This window comes from Oncorhynchus mykiss, chromosome 30 (genome assembly GCF_013265735.2).
Source record: "Oncorhynchus mykiss isolate Arlee chromosome 30, USDA_OmykA_1.1, whole genome shotgun sequence".
NCBI classification, from domain to species: domain Eukaryota; kingdom Metazoa; phylum Chordata; class Actinopteri; order Salmoniformes; family Salmonidae; genus Oncorhynchus; species Oncorhynchus mykiss.
In genome coordinates, this window is record NC_050570.1 from 26,484,834 (window position 1) to 26,510,327 (window position 25,494).

Genomic DNA, 25,494 nt, shown 5'->3' on the forward strand with positions numbered 1-25,494 from the left:
CATGGTGTCTCTCTAGTAGTGTTACATGGTGTCTCTGTCTCTTGTAGTGCTACATGGTGTCTGTCTCTAGTAGTGTTACATGGTGTCTCTGTCTCTAGTCGTGCTACATTGTGTTTTTGGTGTCTCTGTCTCTAGTAGTGCTACATGTTGTTTTTGGTCTCCCCTCTCCTCTAGGAGTATCAGGAAGTGGTGGTTGGCCCTCCCACCCAATAAGCAGCAGCTTGTGCGTCAGAAGGTCTGGCGTCGCCGTTGGCAGCTGGTGGCCGGGGGTATGGTTGCTATGGTGATCATGGCAAGTTTCTTCCTGACTCATCTGGACGAATCGCCCATCACGGGACGCACACGCCTCCTAGTGTTCAGTAGAGAGAACTACATGGAGCTGGCTGCAGTGACAGGAGATGGGGTGAGACCGATAACTGTATATATCAATGGCCATCCATCACTTGACACCATTCATTCCTTTGTGAAGACTCAATAGCGCGTTGAAGACAAATGAAGTCTGTTAAAATAACGTCTCATGGAGACGTAACATGCACAGTTTGAGCTACTCCAGGAAGTGATGTTTCAGGCTAGCCCAGTACTGCCCTCTCATTGAGTAACTCAAGTTGAAGGCTGACCGGGTTACTGCAGGCAACCATTAGCAACAAATGATCCTTAACTTCTTCTGTGTGCGGTTCAAGGACATATATCTGGTGTATTAGAAGCAATTATTGATATCATAATTGTCTTGAAAAATGTATTCCATTTACTATAATGGGGGAATCCTGTTTTCTGCTAACAATGCCTGCAGTACCGTGGACAGAGAGTGGGTGAGGAGAGATGCTGTTAACCTTGTGGGCCATATTCAATCTAATAAGATGATCATTTTCAACCATTCAGATGAACCTGTTTTAGGAAATTATGATTTCATGTATGATATATTATAAACCTGGTGGTTCGAGCCCTGAATGCTGATTGGCTGAAAGCCGTGGTGTATCAGACCGTATATACTGTTCTAATTACATTGGTAACCAGTTTACAATAGCAATACGGCTAAGGCCTGTATCCAGGCACTCCGCATTGCGTCGTGTAGAGGAACAGCCGTTGGCCATATACCACACCCCCCCGGGTCTTATTGCTTAATGATAATATACAGTGCCTTGTGAAAGTATTCGGCCCCCTTGAACTTTGCGACCTTTTGCCACATTTCAGGCTTCAAACATAAAGATATAAAACTGTATTTTTTTGTGAAGAATCAACAACAAGTGGGACACAATCACACCTGGATACGTTTATTTTTGAACCATTCCATTGTAGATTTTGCTTTATGTTTTGGATCATTGTCTTGTTGGAAGACAAATCTCCGTCCCAGTCTCAGGTCTTTTGCAGACTCCATCAGGTTTTCTTCCAGAATGGTCCTGTATTTGGCTCCATCCATCTTCCCATCAATTTTAACTATCTTCCCTGTCTCTGCTGAAGAAAAGCAGGCCCAAACCATGATGCTGCCACCACCATGTTTGACAGTGGGGATGGTGTGTTCAGCTGTGTTGCTTTTACGCCAAACATAACGTTTTGCATTGTTGCCAAAAGGTTCAATTTTGGTTTCATCTGACCAGAGCACCTTCTTCCACATGTTTGGTGTGTCTCCCAGGTGGCTTGTGGCAAACTTTAAACAACACTTTTTATGGATATCTTTAAGAAATGGCTTTCTTCTTGCCACTCTTCCATAAAGGCCAGATTTGTGCAATATACGACTGATTGTTGTCCTATGGACAGAGTCTCCCACCTCAGCTGTAGATCTCTGCAGTTCATCCAGAGTGATCATGGGCCTCTTGGCTGCATCTCTGATCAGTCTTCTCCTTGTATGAGCTGAAAGTTTAGAGGGACGGCCAGGTCTTGATAGATTTGCAGTGGTCTGATACTCCTTCCATTTCAATATTATCGCTTGCACAGTGCTCCTTGGGATGTTTAAAGCTTGGGAAATATTTTTGTATCCAAATCCGGCTTTAAACTTCTTCACAACAGTATCTCGGACCTGCCTGGTGTGTTCCTTGTTCTTCATGATGCTCTCTGCGCTTTTAACGGACCTCTGAGACTATCACAGTGCAGGTGCATTTATACGGAGACTTGATTACACACAGGTGGATTGTATTTATCATCATTAGTCATTTAGGTCAACATTGGATCATTCAGAGATCCTCACTGAACTTCTGGAGAGAGTTTGCTGCACTGAAAGTAAAGGGGCTGAATAATTTTGCACGCCCAATTTTTCAGTTTTTGATTTGTTAAAGTTTGAAATATCCAATAAATGTCGTTCCACTTCATGATTGTGTCCCACTTGTTGTTGATTCTTCACAAAAAAATACAGTTTTATATCTTTATGTTTGAAGCCTGAAATGTGGCAAAAGGTCGCAAAGTTCAAGGGGGCCGAATACTTTCGCAAGGCACTGTAATAGTAGTTCAGTCACTGACTCTTGTTTGTGTCCTCAGTGCATGGAGGATGTTGATTTAACTGTGTGTGTTCTACCCAGTACACGGAGGATGTTGATTTAACTGTGTGTGTTCTACCCAGTACATGGAGGATGTTGATTTAACTGTGTGTGTTCTACCCAGTACATGGAGGATGTTGATTTAACTGTGTGTGTTCTAGCCAGTACATGGAGGATGTTGATTTAACTGTGTGTGTTCTACCCAGTACATGGAGGATGTTGATTTAACTGTGTGTGTTCTACCCAGTACATGGAGGATGTTGATTTAACTGTGTGTGTTCTACCCAGTACATGGAGGATGTTGATTTAACTGTGTGTGTGTGTGTTCTACCCAGTACATGGAGGATGTTGATTTAACTGTGTGTGTGTGTGTGTTCTACCCAGTACACGGAGGATGTTGATTTAACTGTGTGTGTGTGTGTGTGTGTGTGTTCTACCCAGTACACGGAGGATGTTGATTTAACTGTGTGTGTGTTCTACCCAGTACATGGAGGATGTTGATTTAACTGTGTGTGTGTGTGTTCTACCCAGTACATGGAGGATGTTGATTTAACTGTGTGTGTGTTTTCTACCCAGTACATGGAGGATGTTGATTTAACTGTGTGTGTGTTCTACCCAGTGCATGGAGGATGTTGATTTAACTGTGTGTGTGTGTGTTCTACCCAGTGCATGGAGGATGTTGATTTAACTGTGTGTGTGTTCTACCCAGTGCATGGAGGATGTTGATTTAACTGTGTGTGTGTGTGTGTGTTCTACCCAGTACATGGAGGATGTTGATTTAACTGTGTGTGTGTGTTCTACCCAGTACATGGAGGATGTTGATTTAACTGTGTGTGTGTGTGTGTGTGTGTGTGTGTGTGTTCTACCCAGTGCATGGAGGATGTTGATTTAACTGTGTGTGTGTTCTACCCAGTGCATGGAGGATGTTGATTTAACTGTGTGTGTGTGTGTTCTACCCAGTGCATGGAGGATGTTGATTTAACTGTGTGTGTGTGTGTTCTACCCAGTACATGGAGGATGTTGATTTAACTGTGTGTGTATGTGTTCTACCCAGTACATGGAGGATGTTGATTTAACTGTGTGTGTGTGTGTTCTACCCAGTACATGGAGGATGTTGATTTAACTGTGTGTGTGTGTTCTACCCAGTACATGGAGGAATTTGCTGAGTTGATGGTTTCAGAGAAGGACCCTCGTCACCAGGTGGTGGAGAGAGTGGTGGAGCACCTGGCCCAGAGGAACAAAGACATCCCAGAGGTCTCCTCTGTTCCATGGAGAGTCCACTTGGTCGACAGCCCTACCATCAACGCTTTCGTACTGCCTGTGAGTCCCAGAGTGTGTGTGTGTGTGAGACTTGTTTGTTTTTATTCCCAGTCCAGTTCAAAACATGTAGACGAAACTGGCAAGCGCAGATCCAAACAGTAAGTTGACTGTTTGTATGATACCTGTCTCTCTCCTCTAGAATGGAAAGGTGTTTATGTTCACTGGGATGTTGGAGGCTGTTGCAGATGTTCACCAGCTCACCTTTATCCTGGGACATGAGATGGCCCACGCAGTGATGGGACACTCTGTGAGTATACAGCCTTTCTGTCTGTCTCTCTCTAGTGATGGGACACTGAGTATACAGCCAGGCCTTTCTGTCTGTCTCTCTCTAGTGGTGGGACACTCTGTGAGTATACAGCCAGGCCTTTCTGTCTGTCTCTCTCTAGTGATGGGACACTGAGTATACAGCCAGGCCTTTCTGTCTGTCTCTCTCTAGTGGTGGGACACTGAGTATACAGCCAGGCCTTTCTGTCTGTCTCTCTCTAGTGGTGGGACACTCTGTGAGTATACAGCCAGGCCTTTCTGTCTGTCTCTCTCTAGTGGTGGGACACTGAGTATACAGCCAGGCCTTTCTGTCTGTCTCTCTCTAGTGGTGGGACACTGAGTATACAGCCAGGCCTTTCTGTCTGTCTCTCTCTAGTGGTGGGACACTCTGTGAGTATACAGCCAGGCCTTTCTGTCTGTCTCTCTCTAGTGGTGGGACACTGAGTATACAGCCAGGCCTTTCTGTCTGTCTCTCTCTAGTGGTGGGACACTGAGTATACAGCCAGGCCTTTCTGTCTGTCTCTCTCTAGTGGTGGGACACTCTGTGAGTATACAGCCAGGCCTTTCTGTCTGTCTCTCTCTAGTGGTGGGACACTGAGTATACAGCCAGGCCTTTCTGTCTGTCTCTCTCTAGTGGTGGGACACTGAGTATACAGCCAGGCCTTTCTGTCTGTCTCTCTCTAGTGGTGGGACACTGAGTATACAGCCAGGCCTTTCTGTCTGTCTCTCTCTAGTGGTGGGACACTCTGTGAGTATACAGCCAGGCCTTTCTGTCTGTCTCTCTCTAGTGATGGGACACTGAGTATACAGCCAGGCCTTTCTGTCTGTCTCTCTCTAGTGGTGGGACACTGAGTATACAGCCAGGCCTTTCTGTCTGTCTCTCTCTAGTGGTGGGACACTCTGTGAGTATACAGCCAGGCCTTTCTGTCTGTCTCTCTCTAGTGATGGGACACTGAGTATACAGCCAGGCCTTTCTGTCTGTCTCTCTCTAGTGATGGGACACTGAGTATACAGCCAGGCCTTTCTGTCTGTCTCTCTCTAGTGGTGGGACACTGAGTATACAGCCAGGCCTTTCTGTCTGTCTCTCTCTAGTGGTGGGACACTCTGTGAGTATACAGCCAGGCCTTTCTGTCTGTCTCTCTCTAGTGGTGGGACACTGAGTATACAGCCAGGCCTTTCTGTCTGTCTCTCTCTAGTGGTGGGACACTGAGTATACAGCCTTTCTGTCTGTCTCTCTCTAGTGATGGGACACTGAGTATACAGCCTTTCTGTCTGTCTCTCTCTAGTGGTGGGACACTGAGTATACAGCCTTTCTGTCTGTCTCTCTCTAGTGGTGGGACATTGAGTATACAGCCAGGCCATTCTGTCTGTCTCTAGTGGTGGGACACTGAGTATACAGCCTTTCTGTCTGTCTCTCTCTAGTGGTGGGACACTGAGTATACAGCCAGGCCATTCTGTCTGTCTCTAGTGGTGGGGCACTGAGTATACAGCCAGGCCATTTTGTCTGTCTCTCTCTAGTGATGGGACACTGAGTATACAGCCTTTCTGTCTGTCTCTCTCTAGTGATGGGACACTGTGAGTATACAGCCTTTCTGTCTGTCTCTCTAGTGATGGGACACTGTGAGTATACAGCCAGGCCTTTCTGTCTGTCTCTAGTATACGTATGTGAGGATTTTGAATAGGACTGAATAGTGTGTCCTCACAAGGTTAGTTATACAAGACTGTGTGTGTTTGCTCGTTGCTTGCCTGGGGGCTACACAGAGTCGTGTCCTGTTCCGTGCCGAGTGACTCATCAGCTTCAGTCATGCTACAGTACTACTGGTCTCCTCCTCTCTCTCATCCACGTCACCTCACCTGACCTACAGCTCAGATCTGTCGCAGGTCTGCAGAGAGGATGTCATTAATTGCAGTGGGGTTGTATCATCAGTCACTAGTTCTAAGACGCTCACAGACAGAATGTCCTTTAGATGTCTGAGACGCTAATGTTGTTTCTGGACTGAGGGTACAGCTGTTTTAAGTAGAGAGTCTCATCCCTTTTCAATGAACTCAGAACAGCTGACTGTTCTAATCGGATATGGCTCTTGCTCTGAGAGAAATGTTTGGCGTAGTTTCTGATCCTTTCCTCTGAGACCTGTATTTACCCTCCAATACAGGACAGTTTAATTAGATGATGAAAATGAATATGGATTCATCAGTTCCAGCCTCGCCCTGGGTGTCTGCTGTTAGATTCACCATTTCCTAATGTAATCTCCATATTAGGTCTGAATTTAAAGTTCAGATGAAATAGGTGGGAACAATCAATACACTTACAGAGAATTATTTATTTATTGCTTTTCTACTTTCTCTCTCCCCCCCTACTTTTTTTCTCTCTTTTCTCTCCTTCCCTCCCTTCCTCCCTCCAGGCAGAGCAGGCCAGTATGTCTCATGTGGTGGACTTCCTGTCTCTGATCCTGCTAACAGCCATCTGGGCCGTGTGTCCTCGAGACAGCCTGGCTGTACTGGGACAGTGGATACAGACTAAGCTCATACAGGTAACGGACACATATCAGGACTTTTCATGTGGTGAAAGATATGTTTAACTAATCTCTGTGTCTCTCTCTCTCCCTGTATATGTGTGTCTCTCTCTCTCTCTGTCTCTTTCTCTCTGTGTATCTCTCTCTGTCTTTCTCTCTGTCTCTCTCTCTCTCTCTCTGTCTCTCTATGTGTGTCTCTCTCTGTGTCTCTCTGTCTTCATCTCTGTCTCTCTCTCTCTGTGTCTTTCTCTCTCTGTCTTTGTCTCTGTCTTTCTCTCTGTCTCTCTCTCTCTCTGTGTCTCTGTCTGTCTTTATATCAATTAAATTCAATTCAAGGGCAAGTGAGGTAGATAATACAGTGCCTTGCGAAAGTATTCGGCCCCCTTGAACTTTGCGACCTTTTGCCACATTTCAGGCTTCAAACATAAAGATATAAAACTGTATTTTTTTGTGAAGAATCAACAACAAGTGGGACACAATCATGAAGTGGAACGACATTTATTGGATATTCAAAACTTTTTTAACAAATCAAAAACTGAAAAATTGGGCGTGCAAAATTATTCAGCCCCTTTACTTTCAGTGCAGCAAACTCTCCAGAAGTTCAGTGAGGATCTCTGAATAATCCAATGTTGACCTAAATGACTAATGATGATAAATACAATCCACCTGTGTGTAATCAAGTCTCCGTATAAATGCACCTGCACTGTGATAGTCTCAGAAGTCCGTTAAAAGCGCAGAGAGCATCATGAAGAACAAGGAACACACCAGGCAGGTCCGAGATACTGTTGTGAAGAAGTTTAAAGCCGGATTTGGATACAAAAAGATTTCCCAAGCTTTAAACATCCCAAGGAGCACTGTGCAAGCGATAATATTGAAATGGAAGGAGTATCAGACCACTGCAAATCTATCAAGACCTGGCCGTCCCTCTAAACTTTCAGCTCATACAAGGAGAAGACTGATCAGAGATGCAGCCAAGAGGCCCATGATCACTCTGGATGAACTACAGAGATCTACAGCTGAGGTGGGAGACTCTGTCCATAGGACAACAATCAGTCGTATATTGCACAAATCTGGCCTTTATGGAAGAGTGGCAAGAAGAAAGCCATTTCTTAAAGATATCCATAAAAAGTGTCGTTTAAAGTTTGCCACAAGCCACCTGGGAGACACACCAAACATGTGGAAGAAGGTGCTCTGGTCAGATGAAACCAAAATTGAACTTTTTGGCAACAATGCAAAACGTTATGTTTGACGTAATAGCAACACAGCTCATCACCTTGAACACACCATCCCCACTGTCAAACATGGTGGTGGCAGCATCATGGTTTGGGCCTGCTTTTCTTCAGCAGGGACAGGGAAGATGGTTAAAATTGATGGGAAGATGGATGGAGCCAAATACAGGACCATTCTGGAAGAAAACCTGATGGAGTCTGCAAAAGACCTGAGACTGGGACGGAGATTTGTCTTCCAACAAGACAATGATCCAAAACATAAAGCAAAATCTACAATGGAATGGTTCAAAAATAAACATATCCAGGTGTTAGAATGGCCAAGTCAAAGTCCAGACCTGAATCCAATCGAGAATCTGTGGAAAGAACTGAAAACTGCTGTTCACAAATGCTCTCCATCCAACCTCACTGAGCTCGAGCTGTTTTGCAAGGAGGAATGGGGAAAAAATGTCAGTCTCTCGATGTGCAAAACTGATAGACATACCCCAAGCGACTTACAGCTGTAATCGCAGCAAAAGGTGGCGCTACAAAGTATTAACTTAAGGGGGCTGAATAATTTTGCACGCCCAATTTTTCAGTTTTTGATTTGTTAAAAATGTTTGAAATATCCAATAAATGTCGTTCCACTTCATGATTGTGTCCCACTTGTTGTTGATTCTTCACAAAAAAATACAGTTTTATATCTTTATGTTTGAAGCCTGAAATGTGGCAAAAGGTTGCAAAGTTCAAGGGGGCCGAATACTTTCGCAAGGCACTGTATAAAGTGAATATATAAAGTGAAATAAACAATAAAAATTAACAGTGAACATTACACATACAGAAGTTTCGAAACAATGAAGACATTACAAATGTCACATACATACATATATATATATATATATATATATATACAGTGTTTTAACAATATACAAATGGTAAAGGACACAAGATAAAATAAATAAGCAGAAATATGGGTTGTATTTACAATGGTGTGTGTTCTTCACTGGTTGCCCTTTTCTCGTGGCAACAGATCACAGCAGCAAGATTTGTGACGGCACACTGGAATTTCACCCAGTAGATATGGGAGTTTTTCAAAATTGGATTTGTTTTTTGAATTCTTTGTGGATCTGTGTAATCTGAGGGAAATATGTCTCTCTAATATGGTCATACATTGGGCAGGAGGTTAGGAAGTGCAGCTCAGTTTCCACCTCATTTTGTGGGTAATGAGCACATAGCCTGTCTTCTCTTGAGAGCCATGTCTGCCTACGGCGGCCTTTCTCAATAGCAAGGCTATGCTCACTGAGTCTGTACATAGTCAAAGCTTTCCTTAATTTTGGGTCAGTCACAGTGGTCAGGTATTCTGCCGCTGTGTACTCTCTGTGTAGGGCCAAATAGCATTCTAGTTTGCTGTTTTTTTGTTAATTCTTTCCAATGTGTCAAGTAATTATCTTTTTGTTTACTCATGATTTGGTTGGGTCTAATTGTGCTGCTGTCCTGGGGCTCTGTAGGGTGTGTTTGTGAACAGAGCCCCAGGACCAGCTTGCTTAGGGGACTCTTCTCCAGGTTCATCTCTCTGTAGGTGATGGCTTTGTTGTGGAAGGTTTGGGAATCGCTTCCTTTTAGGTGGTTATAGAATTTAACAACTCTTTTCTGGATTTTGATAATTAGTCGGTATCGGCCTAATTCTGCTCTGCATGCATTATTTGGTGTTCTACGTTGTACACACAGGATATTTTTGCAGAATTCTGCATGCAGAGTCTCAATTTGGTGTTTGTCCCATTTTGTGATGTCTTGGTTGGTGAGCGGACCCCAGACCTCACAGCCATAAAGGGCAATGGGCTCTATGACTGATTCAAGTATTTTTAGCCAGATCCTAATTGGTATGTTGAAATTTATGTTCCTTTTGATGGCATAGAATGCCCTTCTTGCCTTGTCTCTCAGATCGTTCACAGATTTGTGGAAGTTACCTGTGGCGCTGATGTTTAGGCCGAGGTATGTATAGTTTTTTGTGTGTTCAAGGGCAACAGTGTCTAGATGGAATTTGTATTTGTGGTCCTGGTGACTGGACCTTTTTTGGAACACCATTATTTTGGTCTTACTGAGATTTACTGTCAGGGCCCAGGTCTGACAGAATCTGTGCATAAGATCTAGGTGCTGCTGTAGGCCCTCCTTGGTTGGTGACAGAAGCACCAGATCATCAGCAAACAGCAGACATTTGACTTCGGATTCTAGTAGGGTGAGGCCGGGTGCTGCAGACTTTTCTAGTGCCCGCGCCAATTCGTTGATATATATGTTGAAGAGGGTGGGGCTTAAGCTGCATCCCTGTCTCACCCCACAACCCTGTGTGAAGAAATGTGTTTTTTTGCCAATTTTAACCGCACACTTGTTGTTTGTGTACATATCTCTCTCTCCTCTCTCTCAGTTCTTGTTTGATCGTCCTTATAGCAGGAAGTTGGAGGCAGAAGCTGATCAGGTTGGACTCCAGCTGGCTGCCAAGGTACAGGATAGGACAGTAGCTCTGTCTCACGCTTGCCTCCTGACCCTTCTGTATATGCTGACTAAACTTACAGCTGCTTACCGTGCACTAGATGGCGATGTTGTCAAATATAGCATTTCTCCCACTCTTCTAACCGTCAACCTGTTCTGGATGCTGTAGTAATGTATCGTTTCCGTGACAACCATACAGGCGCCCAGGGTGTGTGTAACCCAGTCTGTCTCTCCCTCCAGGCATGTGCTGATGTGCGGGCAGGGCCAGTGTTCTGGCAGCAGATGGAAATCAGTGACCAGCTGAGAGGAGAACCTACAGTACCAGAGTGGCTCTCCACACACCCCTCTCACAGGAACAGAGTTACACAGCTGGACCGGCTGATCCCACAGGTAGCAAGCATGCAGGGGAGAGAGGGAGAGAGACTCGTCCACATACACCAGTATACACTGTCGCCAAGGGTCTATATTCAGAGGGATTGGGTTAAATGCGGAAGACACATTTCAGTTGAATGTGTTCGTTCCAACAACTGACTAGGTATCCCTCTTTCCCTTCCTATATGATGTCAATCTTGTCATCAAGTCATTCCTGCAGTCTGATCAGACATGATGGCTGTGTGTTGGTGGTATGCACATGACCGATGAGTCTGCTATACCTGGTCTCACACCGCAGGCCGTTAGAACAGTCCACGTGACTTCCTGGTGTTGCTAATGTACAGAAGCACATCACATGGCCTGAAGACTGTGGTCTAGGAGGAGAACTCCATCAGAGCTGTAGGATTGAGCTGGGAGTCTAGTCTAACGTGACACCTACAGATGTCGGAGCCTAATTTGACCCCATTCGTCGCAGGAGGAAAATAATCCAGCAGCAATGGGATTTTAATATCTGAATAAATATTTAGACTCACCGCCAGGGGGCAGCTGAAGGCGTTTGTTTTGTATATAACGCACACACTACCTTATACCTTGTGTAGGCTACATGCAGGCAACAGCATGTCTCGTGTGACTTCTTATGTAGAGGTAGATGCAGGCTACAGCATGTCTCGTGTGACTTCTTATGTAGGCTACATGCAGGCTACAGCATGTCTCATGTGACTTCTTATGTAGAGGTAGATGCAGGCTACAGCATGTCTCGTGTGACTTATGTAGGCTACATGCAGGCTACAGCATGTCTCGTGTGACTTCTTATGTAGGCTACATGCAGGCTACAGCATGTCTCGTGTGACTTCTTATGTAGAGGTAGATGCAGGCTACAGCATGTCTCGTGTGACTTCTTATGTAGAGGTAGATGCAGGCTACAGCATGTCTCGTGTGACTTCTTATTGTAGAGGTAGATGCAGGCTACAGCATGTCTCGTGTGACTTCTTATTGTAGAGGTAGATCCTGCCCACTGCCCTTTAACTCATGCATGAAGGTCTATTTTTTACGCATTCATTCCACGTTTTTTACCGTGTTAATTCTGCGCTGTTACAGGGTTAAGACAGAAACAACTCAAAAGGTTAACAGTTTAGGCATTAATTGCGAGTGGTTAAGGTTAGGACTATGGTTTAGGGAAGGCTTAAAACAAGATAATTAAAACGACGAGCCTATGTATCATTAGTATTCTTAGTGCCTACGAGAGCGTTGTGAAAGGCCATAGCACAGTGGTCTAAGCAGCGCGCTCTAGCTCCGAGCCTCATGAGTTGGCGCCCAGTGCTGGGAGATATAGTGACCAGTCTGAACCTGCATTAGTCCCACATGTTAATTGCTTTTATTTCAATGTTTTCAAGCTGACGTTGGAGGCGGCTTATGGTAGAGATATTAACATTAAATGATCAGGCAACAGCTCTGGTGGACATTCCTGTAGTCAGCATGCCAATTGCACGCTCCCTCAAAACTTGAGACATTTGTGCCATAGTGTTGTGTGACAATACAGAACATTTTAGAGTGACCTTTTATTGTCCCCAGCACAAGGTGCGCCTGTGTAATGATCATGCTGTTTAATCAGCTTCTTGATATACCACACCTGTCAGGTGGAGGGATTATCTGGGCAAAAGGAGAAATGCTCACTAACAGTGATGTAAACATATTTGTACACAAAATATGAGAAAAATACGCTATTTTTTTGCATATGGAACATTTCTCGGATCTTATATTTCAGCTCATGAAACATGGGACCAACATTTTACATGTTATGTTTATATTTTTTTCAGTATATATTTACAAACGATACATCATCTATAAAACATGGACGAGCATCCACACTGGAGGAAAGTTTATTGTTCTACAGTAGGCCCAAATCAGCTCACCAACTCAGCCAGGGAAACACAGTGTGACAATGGATAGGCTAACGGGTAGCCCACAGAATGTAGCCTATTGGATTATTGCAACCATCGATGGCACTAGATTATCGCCAGCTGATGTCTCATTAAACCATCAATACGTGCTAAATTCACCTGCACAGCTGAACTCAATTGCAACCATTATTGGTCTCCTCATTACCGCTCCCTAAAAGATGACGTTGGTGTAACCTCCTTAGTCCTGCTTGCAACCGTTTTAAGATATGTTTGGTCTCTGGTTGGTCTTATCATCGGAACAACTTTTTGAACAGACTACGGGCGATTTATCTATTTGACAAGCATCGGAAATAAAGTATTTCATCATTTAATCTACTGTGGCAATTTACCTGACACTTTGTATGAATGGAAACTCATGTTGGTGAATCTTACTGTTATTATTTTATTTGTTTCCTATTTATGTTATACAAAAGTGTCTGGTATGGTCATTTCTTATCAAGATTGGGGGGTAAATTATCCCTGGTCTCCCCATATTTGAAATGTGTAAGCAAATCAAGTAAATCGGGGGAATTTAGTTATTTGTGCCTGAAGGGCGTGGGACGGAATCGAACCCACGTCGACATATTCGGCCTTCATGTGTGTGGCCCTAAGAGTGGCGTAAAGCTCACCGTCATTGGACTGGAGCAGTGGAAACGCGTTCTCTGGAGTGATGAATCACGCTTCACCATCTGGCAGTCCGACGGACAAATCTGGATTTGGCGGATGCCAGGAGAACACTACCTGCTCAAATGCGTAGCGCCAACTATGAAGTTTGGTGGGGGAGGAATAATGGTCTCGGGCTGTTTTTCATGGTTAGGCCCCTTAGGTCAAGTGAAAGAAAATCTCAACGCTACAGCATACAACGGCATTCTAGACGATTCTGTGCTTCCAACTTTGTGGCAACGATTTGGGGAAGGCCCTTTCCTGTTTCAGCATGACAATGCCCCTGTGCACAAAGCGACGTCCGTACAGAAATGGTTTGTCGAGATTGGTGTGGAAGAACATGACTGGCCTGCACAGAGCCCTGACCTCAACCCAATTGAACACCTTTGGGATGAATTTGACCGCCGACTGCGAGCCAGGCCTCATCTCCCTACATCAGTGCCCGACCTCACTAATGTTCTTGTGGCTGAATAGAAACAAGTCCCCCCAGCAATGTTCCAACATCTAGTGGAAAGCTTTCCCAGAAGAGTGGAGGCTGTTATAGCGGCAAAGGGGGGACCAACTCCATATTAATGCGAATGATTTTGGAATGAGATGTTCGACGAGCAGGTGTCCACATACTTTGTCATGTAGGGTACGTACATACAAACACAAGAGACACACACACAGTATGCACACCACACACCCATATATCCTCACAGGCACAGTAGCACACAAACTCTCGTCTGATGGACAATTAGTGTTTTCTCCATCTGTTCCTCTCCTGCTAAAACAGACACACTCAAGGGTAAATACACTCCTGTGTGTCACACAGGGTTACATGCACACACACACAGACAGTTGGCATGCTACTGAGCCCTCCTGTTGAATCCCAGACTGGGACATTGACCTGTAGAAGTAGTGATCTGGATCCGTACAGTTTAGGGATGGATTTACTCACATCCACCGTGTGTGTAGGAGAGAAAAGACACCTGATTAATGGACGGCCGAAATGTACTTTCAAAGAATCTTGTGGCCGTACTATCGTCTCTGACCACACAACATCTGCTGTCACTTTCAGTTAGTTTCCTGACGATTGTTCATTTTCAGTGGGGGGGTGACTTGTATAATTTTTTAAGATGGTCATATTATTATGTATCGTTTAGCTAACCCCTTCTTTGGGTCGGCACAAAACTACATTCATACTTCCATGTGTTTTTTAAACTGGTACCGGTTACCTTCAGATTAGTCCCGTGAAACTTGCGAGGGTCGTAAGAGCAAAACGGAGAACACAGTGGGGTCACAGTAGTTTGTAGCCCAAACGGTTCGACGGTACCAACTTCAGAAGAGTCCCCTGACGCTTGTGGGGGTCGTAGAGACCACCATTGTGTTCGCGAGAGTCTCCCCATTCCGTAGAGTGAAGACCGATTTTTGGGATATCTCATGGTCTGACAAATACCGCTCCAACTCTGCCACCTTTCACCCCAGATACGGAAGTGCGACATCGGCGGATGCGGTGGCTTGAGACTCGTCCAATGCAAAAACACAGAAATCTCTAGATTAAACAGACAAAATTAAAGATATTGCGTTACTTTGATTGACGCACCGGTGCGTCAATTGACTCCAGAGGGATAACACGCCACTGCCACACGCTGCTTTCATACGTTTGTCTTTCTGGTGTGTTTCCACTATAACCTTTCTCTCTCCCTCTCCCCAGTACCTGGAGTTGAGGGAGAGCTGTTCCTGTCCTGCCCTCCCTGCTACAGACCCCAGAGCTGTCTTCGCTCAGAGTGTCAAAGTGCTGCTGGATGCTACTAGGGACCTGGAGGGAGAGGCGGGGAAGAGACTGAAACCACAAGCTCTGTCCCAGACCCCAACGTCAGACCACAGAAGGGCTCCACACACAGGGGGACTGGCTACTGCCCTGCTAGCCTCCTCAGCCACAGGCTCACCTCCAGCCCTGACCCTAGACACTGCTACCCACCTCTAACCCCCGGGCCACTACCCCCGCCCCCTGTCTTCCCAGCCCCAACCCCAGGCCTAGTTCCAGTCAGTGATTGTAGCTCCTTGATTGCTAATTGACTGTTGTTTGTAAGGTCTTGTAAAATTGCAGTTGTCACCTGCTTCTGTGGAATTGCTGCAAAAAGGTTTCGAGTAGCGGTTCTGTTTACTGCGTGTAAGAGGGTACAGGGAGATGCTTTGAATGTGTAGTGTGAATACATAGAGATAGTATCCTGTTTTCATTGGAAGATTTCAAGTGGGGACATGCTGCACTCAATGGCCTAATGAGCATATAGAGTGAGGTCCAAAATGATTGACTCCCCTGATAAAGATGAGCAGTAATGACTGTATAAAATAAATAAATTCAAAATTAAAATCAAAATGATTGACATCCCGGCCCTAAAGATTGACACCTCTAAAGTAAAGTAATCAAACGTGTGTATTTGGTCCCATATTCCTATCACGCAATGACTACATCAAGCTTGTGACTCTACAAACTTGTTGGATGCATTTGCAGTTTGTTTTTGGTTGGGTTTAAGATGATTTAGAATATATTTCTCGACACTTCTACATTGATGTACATTCTACCATGATTACGGATAATCCTGAATGAATTGTGAAAAATGATGAGTGAGAAAGTTAGAGGGTCAAAGATCATACCCCCCAACACATGCTAACCTCTCACCATTAACAATAACAGAAGAGATTTAACAAATGATTGTTCAAACTATGGCTACTTGTCTTAGTGCATATGCAGATCTATACACACCTCACCGAAACTGACAACCAATAATTTAACAGGATTTCCGAAATCACGTTTGTAGGGAATATAAAAGTCCGAACATCTCAACTTTACAGTATATAAAAGAGTAAAAGACTAGATTGAGTTCCTCTCTTTCCAAAGACCACAACCTGGAAGTCAGTGATAAGTTGTTTGTCCCATCTCAGTGGTGTTGGTATAATACATGCTCATGTGATTACAAAGAATTGCCATATAATGTGTTTCTACATGGATTGTTGTACAGCCAAATTCCTCAACAGTAAGATAACGCGTGAAATTAACCTCCTTGATTGATCAAAACTGGGAACATATAAATAACGTTCTAACAACATTGAGGATATGTTGAGGAAACCATGTAAGAATGTCCTTCAGAAAGTACTCATACCTCTGGACTTATTCACATTTTGGTTTTCTGGGTAGACCGTGTGTAGGCACTGTGTCCTGTATGTCACCTACTTTATCTACACTGTCGTGTCCATCCATCACCACCTGTTGCAATGTGTTTTTGTGGTAATGTGGCCATCAAGTTCATTTAAATGAGTTTTATGTCTCGCCCTGAAGGAATGGTATTGTGTTGTATTTTAGTGTCAAAGATCTTTGTGAAATCATAGAAATGTGTAGTTTTGTACAAATCATGTATTGAACTAGCCAAAGAACATATTTTATATACTAGAATGTACATCTTAGAACCTGACAACCTGAAAATGAATGGGTTTTGAGGTAGAACTGGTCTAGTTTGGTTTGTCGTTGTAATGTAAGTGTGAATGACTGGGTTCTAACCTTGGTTGACCGTGTTAGCACACTGAGCTAAAGCCTAGGCATTTGCTCAGGGGGAATTCACGAGTCTACAGTGTCCTTTCCTCTCTGATCGAAGGGAATTGTATTGAGTCAGTGCTAGAGCAGGAATCTGTAAGTCTCACACACACACACACACACACATACAGGAGAGTGTAGTCCCCAGGGGACAGAGTCAGAATAAATTCAATGTCCTGTCAGAGAAGCATAAGATCAAGCTGCTTCCTAACACACAACCCAGTAATATATACACACAACCCAGTAATATACACACACAACCCAGTAATATACACACACAGCCCAGTAATATACACACACAACCCAGTAATATACACACACAGCCCAGTAATATACACACACAACCCAGTAATATACACACACAGCCCAGTAATATACACACACAACCCAGTAATATACACACACAACCCAGTAATACACACACAACCCAGTAATATATACACACGACCCAGTAATATACACACACGACCCAGTAATATACACACACGACCCAGTAATATACACATGACCCAGTAATATACACACACACAACCCAGTAATATACACACACAACCCAGTAATATATACACACGACCCAGTAATATACACACACAACCCAGTAATATACACACATAGAGGTGTCGTGAACATAGGGGGCACGTGCTCCTTCAGATTTGTCCTATAAAAATTAACTAATATTTTTTCTCTGTAATACTACTAGCCACCTAGCAATTTTATGAAGTTGGCTTTAGCCCAGATAGGTTCCCAACCTCATAACTAGATACCAAGAAGCCATTTCAGGCTATCAAGCAAGTTGGCTTGTCTAAGTATCTTAGCTGACTTGCCCGCTGGCAAGGTTGGCAGACTTCTGTAAAGCAAGCAATTACACTAAATGTACTGAATAAGACTCACATTCCTTTCAATCTTTTACCCAGATTTTAGCAGAGAAGCATTTCTATTTTATTGTTTATTTTTACCACCAGTTAGGAGGAAACTGCTCAAGAAGTATGCTTAGAAATGCAGAAAACTAGGGCCTCCCGGGTGGCGCAGTGGTCTAAGAGATTCTGGGTTCGAGCCCAGGCTCTGTCGCAGCCGGCCGCACAATTGGCCCAGCGTCGTCCGGGTTAGGGAGGGTTTGGCCGGCAGGGATATCCTTGTCTCATCGCGCACTAGCGACTCCTGTGGCGGCCCGTGCGCAGTGCACGCTGACCAGGTCGCCAGGTGTACAGGGTTTCCTCCGGTGCGGCTGGCTTCCGGGTTGGATGTGCGTTGTGTCAAGAAGCAGTGCGGCTTTGTTGGGTTGTGTTTCGGAGGACGCATGATTCTCGACCTTCGCCTCTCCCGAGTCCGTGCGGGAGTTGCAGTGATGAGACAATTGGATACCACGAAATTGGGGAGAAAAAAGGGGTAAAACAAATGCAGAAAAATATACTTCTTTTGGACAGAATTAAGCATAATGATTATGGCTCTAGAAAAAGTTTTCAGGTGTTTGAAAAATAACGGACCACTATGGACCAGCCATCCCCACGTACTTTGTGCCCCCCAGATGTTTGGGGTGAATGACACCTCTGTACACACGCAACCCATTAATTACTGACAGAGAGAGGTGGAAGAATTAAAACCAAAAGAGGAGGTAGACGAAGCGAGGGATGCAGACGCATATAGGAGGTGTGTGTAGGCCTCTATTAGGTTTTATAAGGTTCTTGATATCAGATTCAAAGGAACAGTCCAATCAGACTTGTCTCAGTGTATCAGGGTCCGTATAGACATGGAGTAAAGCAGAGTACTGAGAGTGAAGCAGCTCTACACCTGTTCAGTAAACCAACACAGACACACCTGGACCAGGCAGCACTGCTGCACGGAGGAAAATTGAACATGAGTGCCGGCAAAGTAGACAATGGACACACATGCCAGAGGTAATTGTAACTGACACATATTCATGCATGCAAACATAGACACACATGTGAAGTAATTTTAAGTTACATGGGGAGTGTGAGGGAAATGTTATGTTTGTGTCAAATCAATGCTACTTTTCTAATAACCAATTATATGGGTTCATGCAGGTGGCAGGTGACAGACTGATCATACAGTGCCTTGCGAAAGTATTTGGCCCCCTTGAACTTTGCGACCTTTTGCCACATTTCAGTCTTCAAACATAAAGATATAAAACTGTATTTTTTTGTGAAGAATCAACAACAAGTGGGACACAATCATGAAGTGGAACGACATTTATTGGATATTTCAAACTTTTTTAACAAATCAAAAACTGAAAAATTGGGCGTGCAAAATTATTCAGCCCCCTTAAGTTAATATTTTGTAGCGCCACCTTTTGCTGCGATTACAGCTGTAAGTCGCTTGGGGTATGTCTCTATCAGTTTTGCACATCGAGAGACTGACATTTTTTCCCATTCCTCCTTGCAAAACAGCTCGAGCTCAGTGAGGTTGGATGGAGAGCATTTGTGAATAGCAGTTTTCAGTTCTTTCCACAGATTCTCGATTGGATTCAGGTCTGGACTTTGACTTGGCCAATCTAACACCTGGATATGTTTATTTTTGAACCATTCCATTGTAGATTTTGCTTTATGTTTTGGATCATTGTCTTGTTGGAAGACAAATCTCCATCCCAGTCTCAGGTCTTTTGCAGATTCCACCATTCTTCCAGAATGGTCCTGTATTTGGCTCCATCCATCTTCCCATCAATTTTAACCATCTTCCCTGTCCCTGCTGAAGAAAATCAGGCCCAAACCATGATGCTGCCACCACCATGTTTGACAGTGGGGATGGTGTGTTCAGCTGTGTTGCTTTTACGCCAAACATAACGTTTTGCATTGTTGCCAAAAAGTTTAATTTTGGTTTCATCTGACCAGAGCACCTTCTTCCACATGTTTGGTGTGTCTCCCAGGTGGCTTGTGGCAAACTTTAAACGACACTTTTTATGGATATCTTTAAGAAATGGCTTTCTTCTTGCCACTCTTCCATAAAGGCCAGATTTGTGCAATATACGACTGATTGTTGTCCTATGGACAGAGTCTCCCACCTCAGCTGTAGATCTCTGCAGTTCATCCAGAGTGATCATGGGCCTCTTGGCTGCATCTCTGATCAGTCTTCTCCTTGTATGAGCTGAAAGTTTAGAGGGACGGCCAGGTCTTGGTAGATTTGCAGTGGTCTGATACTCCTTCCATTTCAATATTATCGCTTGCACAGTGCTCCTTGGGATGTTTAAAGCTTTGTAAATCATTTTGTATCCAAATCCGGCTTTAAACTTCTTCACAGCAGTATCTCGGACCTGCCTGGTGTGTTCCTTGTTCTTCATGATGCTCTCTGTGCTTTTAACGGACCTCTGAGACTATCACAGTGCAGGTGCATTTATACGGAGACTTGATTACACACAGGTGGATTGTATTTATCATCATTAGTCATTTAGGTCAACATTGGATCATTCAGAGATCCTCACTGAACTTCTGGAGAGAGTTTGCGGCACTGAAAGTGAAGGGGCTGAATAATTTTGCACGCCCAATTTTTCAGTTTTTGATTTGTTAAAAAAGTTTGAAATATCCAATAAATGTCGTTCCACTTCATGATTGTGTCCCACTTGTTGTTGATTCTTCACAAAAAAATACAGTTTTATATCTTTATGTTTGAAGCCTGAAATGTGGCAAAAGGTCGCAAAGTTCAAGGGGGCCGAATACTTTCGCAAGGCACTGTATATGGAGGATTCCTCAATATCACTGATAGGCAACATGGCAGTACGCCCAGAATGTGGCTATGGGAACAACCGAGGTATCTCAGTTTCAAGGTCTCAACTTGGAGAGAGAAAGCCTCGTGAGGTATTGGTCAGTCACCGGTAATGATGAATTAATTATGCTAAATCATGCAATTATAACTTGTCTGTGTATAGCCGTATATAAGACAACTGCTGTGACTGCCCTAGCGGAGTTTCTGATAGACCTGTATGGTGTGAAGAGTTTGTTGTAACTCTCCAGCTTGCTGATAATTAAGAGTGATTCATTTAAGATTGACTTCAGGTGTCCCTGGTGTTGAATTTCCACCACAATTTTGGCGTCACAAACTGGATCAGTGACTCCACCTGTGGAGCATTCCAGTGCAAGGGGAATTCCCGTCTGACCAAAGACGACGTGGATCCGCCAGACCAGACTTTTACTGCGAGCTGCCCGGGGAAAGATACCTGATCCGCGAACCTCTGAGGGACACGTCTAGTGAATTTAAATTAATTTGAATTAAACATGATAAAACCAATAAAACTGAACATAAAGATGTAGAAGAGAGTACCACTAGTCTTAGAAGAAGGCTAGAGCTAGCCCTAGGAGAAGGCTAGAGTGAGGGCAGGAGGGGCCCGACTGACAATTGTCTGTAGGCATTTATATAAGAAGTGTCTACGTGGTCTGAAAACCGCTGATAATAGCACAAAGTGTTATTTTAGGCGTTTATGAGAACCACTGGGAATAGCATAAGGTGCACAAGGTGCTATTCTATATGTATTCAAAGTGGCAAGACTATAGCATTTATGACCATACAAACTATTGATACTATGGATACTGAGGGACTGTAGATGCTGAAGGACTATAGATGCTACAGGGACCATAGTATCATGACACAAGGCGAGACCCAGATGCAGACACAGGAGGCAGATGGTAGGAGTCTTACAGTATTTGTTAATCCAATAGGTTAAGGCAAGAGAATGGTCATGGACAGGCAAAAGGGTCAAAACCAGTTCACAGTCCAAAAGTTACCAAAGGGCAGGCAGAGTCAAGGTCAGGGCAGGCGGGAAAGTAATCCAGTCAGGCAGGGGTCAAAACCGGGAAGACTAGCAAAAAGAGAATAGCTAAAGGAGTACGGGAAAAACACGCTGGTTGACTTGACTAACGTACAAGACGAACTGGCACAGAGAGACAGGAAACACAGGGATAAATACACTGGGGAAAATAAGCAGCACCTGGAGGGGGTGGAGACAATCACAGGAACAGGTGAAACAGATCAGGGCGTGACACAATGCTATAACTATAGGGACTATGGATGCTATTGGGACTATGGATGCTCAGGGACTATGGATGCTCAGGGACTATAGATGCTCAGGGACTATAGATGCACAGAGACAATAGATACAGTGCAGACTATGGCAGCTATGGAGACTGTAGAGGAACCGCAGAAGATACATATGTATGCATAGGAGGTAACGACAAGTAATAAGGGAGATTACTGAGTGTGTTTGGGAATAGTACTAAGTGAATGCGGATGAGAGTATTGTGTGCTTAATTAACTGAACAGGGGTTTAGCCCCTATTTGAGAGTTGTGTGAGTGTGGGATGACGTGTTAAACTGGACGTTTTTTTTCTAAAGAGTTCAACAAAGGGTTTAAGTATGGGAAAGGGAACTAGTAAGAGTAGGATGGAGGATCCGTGCTGGGAACCAAAAGGCCTGTGTAGTGCAATGTCAAAACAAATTGGTAGGGGGGTACTGAACCAAACAGAAGACTGGACAAAATTAACAGATGGACATTTCCCTCTTGATGGGACACTGAGCACAGAAAGACTGGAGTCTGTGAGAGGCCAACTTGAAAGAAAACACAAGAAAGTCAAAGTGAAGTGGGACGATTTCAGAAAGTGGGAGAGAGAAGCAGAAAATGCAGAGGATAAAGCTGTAGGAGAACTGATGGTAAAGCAAGTGGAAATGGAGAAGAAAGTGGAAGAAGAGAAAAATAAGCCTGACTTGCCTTTCTCTGAGGGGAACCCTTTCACGTGGACTCCTTGTATCTGACACTGCCAAATCCTCCATCAGCAGACGGAGATGGTGGACTCCCACCCCCTCATAACCCATTTGGGGTTGGATCTGTGCCAGGTGGAGGAGCCGTGGGATTAGGAGCTGTTGGAGGAGCTGCAGAAGGTGCTGAAGACAGAAAGCTACCAGCAAAAACAAGGACCAGAGCGAACAAGCAGAGAGGAACAGAGGAGGAGAGAGAAGAAGAGGAGCTTGAAGAGCTCAGAAAAGAACTGGAGAAATGTAAGAGAAAATAAGAAAGTAGAGAAACAAGAAGCAAATTAAGGAGTGAAGCAGGAGTAATGAAGAAGACAGTAATCAAGACGAAGATAAAAGGAGCAGCAGCGAGGACAGCAACGAAGGACAAGGCAGAAAAGACCAGGAAAGAAAGAAAACCCCCCAAAATGCTCCGGTATTTGTGAAATATGATTGACTGAATATTTCTATGACATAAATGGCGGCTTGCCAGGAGTGGCGAAAAGGGACCAGAGACGGTGGAAATCTGCAGCTGTGAATGGACTTCTTGGAACGGACTGCACCAAACACAAGTGGCCACTTGTTAAGACGGTAAGCCGAGTGCTTACCTATAGTAATAGAATATTTTGTGTGGTCCGCTCTAGGAACCTGTTTCACCGAGTGGGTCTCTCCAAATTTGTCGAACCAAAGAAATATTAAGGGGCTTTTGAGTTCAACGAAATGCTTGAAAAATAAGCTTGAGGGAAAGTTTCCAATAATACGTTACCCCAACCCCAATGTAGGTGGGATGTTGGAAATGGAGAAACCGGGGATGTTGACGAAATAAAAGCAACAGTGGGCGATGTCATTGACCAAGCATAGGATGCTGTGAGGTTTGAGGAAGAGGTGAAAGCAATCATTTCCATGTACAACCCCACCACCAGAGAAATTGAAGAAAAACTACACTGCTGCTTGAAATTTAAAAAGAAGGACTATAAACACATGTGGGACCTCGATGTACCAGTTGCTGATCGTGGTGACCAGCTGGATGCAGTTTTTATTGCTATAAAGGCTGCTTTCCCCAAATGCACAGACTGGCAGAAAATCCATTCCACCAAACAGGGAACTGATGAAAAATTGAGTGACTACATGGAAATAATAGAGACAGTCTTCCTCCAACACTCAGCCCTGACGCCTGACCAAGACTCATACAGCAGCCTATTGTGCCATGCTCTGGTGACAGGCCTGAGACAAGATCTGAAGACAGCTGTAACTACAACTTGTATTGCATGGGAAACAAAACCACTGTCTTACGTAATGCCACATATCACCCATGCGGAAAGACAGTTGAAGGAAAAGGAAACTTAGATAGGACAGACTGAAGAAGGCACAGCTGATGTACTACTCGGGAGGAGGAAGAGGATATCGAGAAAATGATGGCAACCGTGGAAGTCAGAGGAAGAGGTAGAGGCCGAGGGGCCCCTGCTGGAGCTGACGAAGGGCGAGACTGGAGCTGCTAAAACTGTGGAATGGTAGGGCATCTTTCAACACATTGTCCTGGAGTAGGAGAAGGCCAAGAAGAGTGTCCGTCCCCACCTGTGGGCGTGCAGGTGGACAACCCATTTGGTGGATGAGGGGGCTATCAACCATAGGATGACGAGGAAACAGAAGAAGAAACTAATGAAGAAAACAATGATGAAGAACCAGAAGAAACCTGTCAAATGCTAAAATTGACCACCTTGTCAACCCAAAAAACCCTTATTGATATTTTAGTTAATAAACATAAAATTCAATTTTTGGTGGACACTGGGGCTGCGGTCTCAGAGTTGAAATTGTCTCAAAGAAATCCCCCTCAAAGAAAACAACACAGTTGGAGTGTCTAGAATTCCCTCTGAATAATGTTTGACTTTTCCCCTGGACATGGAGTGAGGAGAGGGTAAATGGAAACACAGATTCCTGTACTCCTCTGCCTGCCCAGTGAATTTATTAGGAAGAGATTTTGATGTTTAAAATGAATTTATCTGTTGCCTGCACTGAAGAAGGGTTGTCATTGGGATCGAGAGAAAATTGAATATTCCTGTGCCTGATGAACTGTTACTATGCTTGGCACCTGAATGATCAACATGTTGAGGGACAGCTGAGAGAGCAATCTCTCTCTTCCCCGTTGCATGGTAACTGGGAACTGTCTAAATACCTACATTGTACTGCTGCTGTTCCCTCATATGAAGAAGACCCTGAATGCCAACAGAGATGGTCGAAACAAAAAGAGAAAGTTGAGATAACCACGAGTGGGATATACAAAGGAGAAGACTTCGTAGCAGCTGGAGTGTTGTTGACGGATACTAAGATGAGTTTGAATGATGTCCATGGCTGTGTTCCACATTATAGCTTATCAAAAGCTCCTGGAACAGAATGGAAATATGTGGGTATTTGGATGAAGAAAGTGATGTAAGCAACCCATTGGATGGTCTGGGAAGGGGAAAGAAAGTGGGCAGCTTCAACAGCAACTTTCTATTCCCCATACTGGGCTACTGCGATGACAACCCCAAGACAATTCCTGTTGAAACCATGCCTGTGGTAGTACAAGATAATTCACACATTGATTGGCTGAAGGATATACCTGAAGAACTGCGGTCTAAATCGAAGACTGACATTGGAAGCATTAAAGGAGCTGCACCAGTTGTGGTCATTCCAAAAAGCATCCACAGACCTTACAAACTCAGTACCCTCTTAGCAAAGAAGCCAAAAAGAGTATCATTACCATTCATAGTCCCTAGTGGAAAGAGGCGCTCTGGTTCCCTCCCTGAATTCACCATGTAACACACCAAATTTACCTGTTAGGAAACTATCTCGTAATTATTGTGTTGTGCAAGACCTTAGACTAGTAAACGATGCTGTACATGCTAGAGCACACCTGGTGCCTAACATTGTTACCATTTTATCCCAGGTGCCTCCAGGTAGTTGCTGTTTTTATCGTTTA

At 44.2% G+C, this 25,494-nt stretch overlaps 1 protein-coding gene across 3 annotated transcripts in view; it reads left to right on the forward strand.

The window, feature by feature from the left end:
- oma1 (OMA1 zinc metallopeptidase) overlaps positions 1-16,719 on the forward strand; it is a 24,518-nt gene extending 7,799 nt beyond the window's left edge. For all 3 annotated transcript variants that reach the window (XM_036969107.1, XM_036969109.1, XM_036969108.1), the window contains exons 3-9: positions 175-403; positions 3,615-3,788; positions 3,928-4,035; positions 6,455-6,583; positions 10,193-10,267; positions 10,498-10,647; positions 14,929-16,719. In XM_036969107.1, the coding sequence (XP_036825002.1) occupies positions 175-403; positions 3,615-3,788; positions 3,928-4,035; positions 6,455-6,583; positions 10,193-10,267; positions 10,498-10,647; positions 14,929-15,201 (1,138 nt within the window). In that variant the 3' untranslated portion in view covers positions 15,202-16,719. The remainder of the gene's footprint in view (positions 1-174; positions 404-3,614; positions 3,789-3,927; positions 4,036-6,454; positions 6,584-10,192; positions 10,268-10,497; positions 10,648-14,928) is intronic.
- Positions 16,720-25,494: the final 8,775 nt, after the last annotated feature.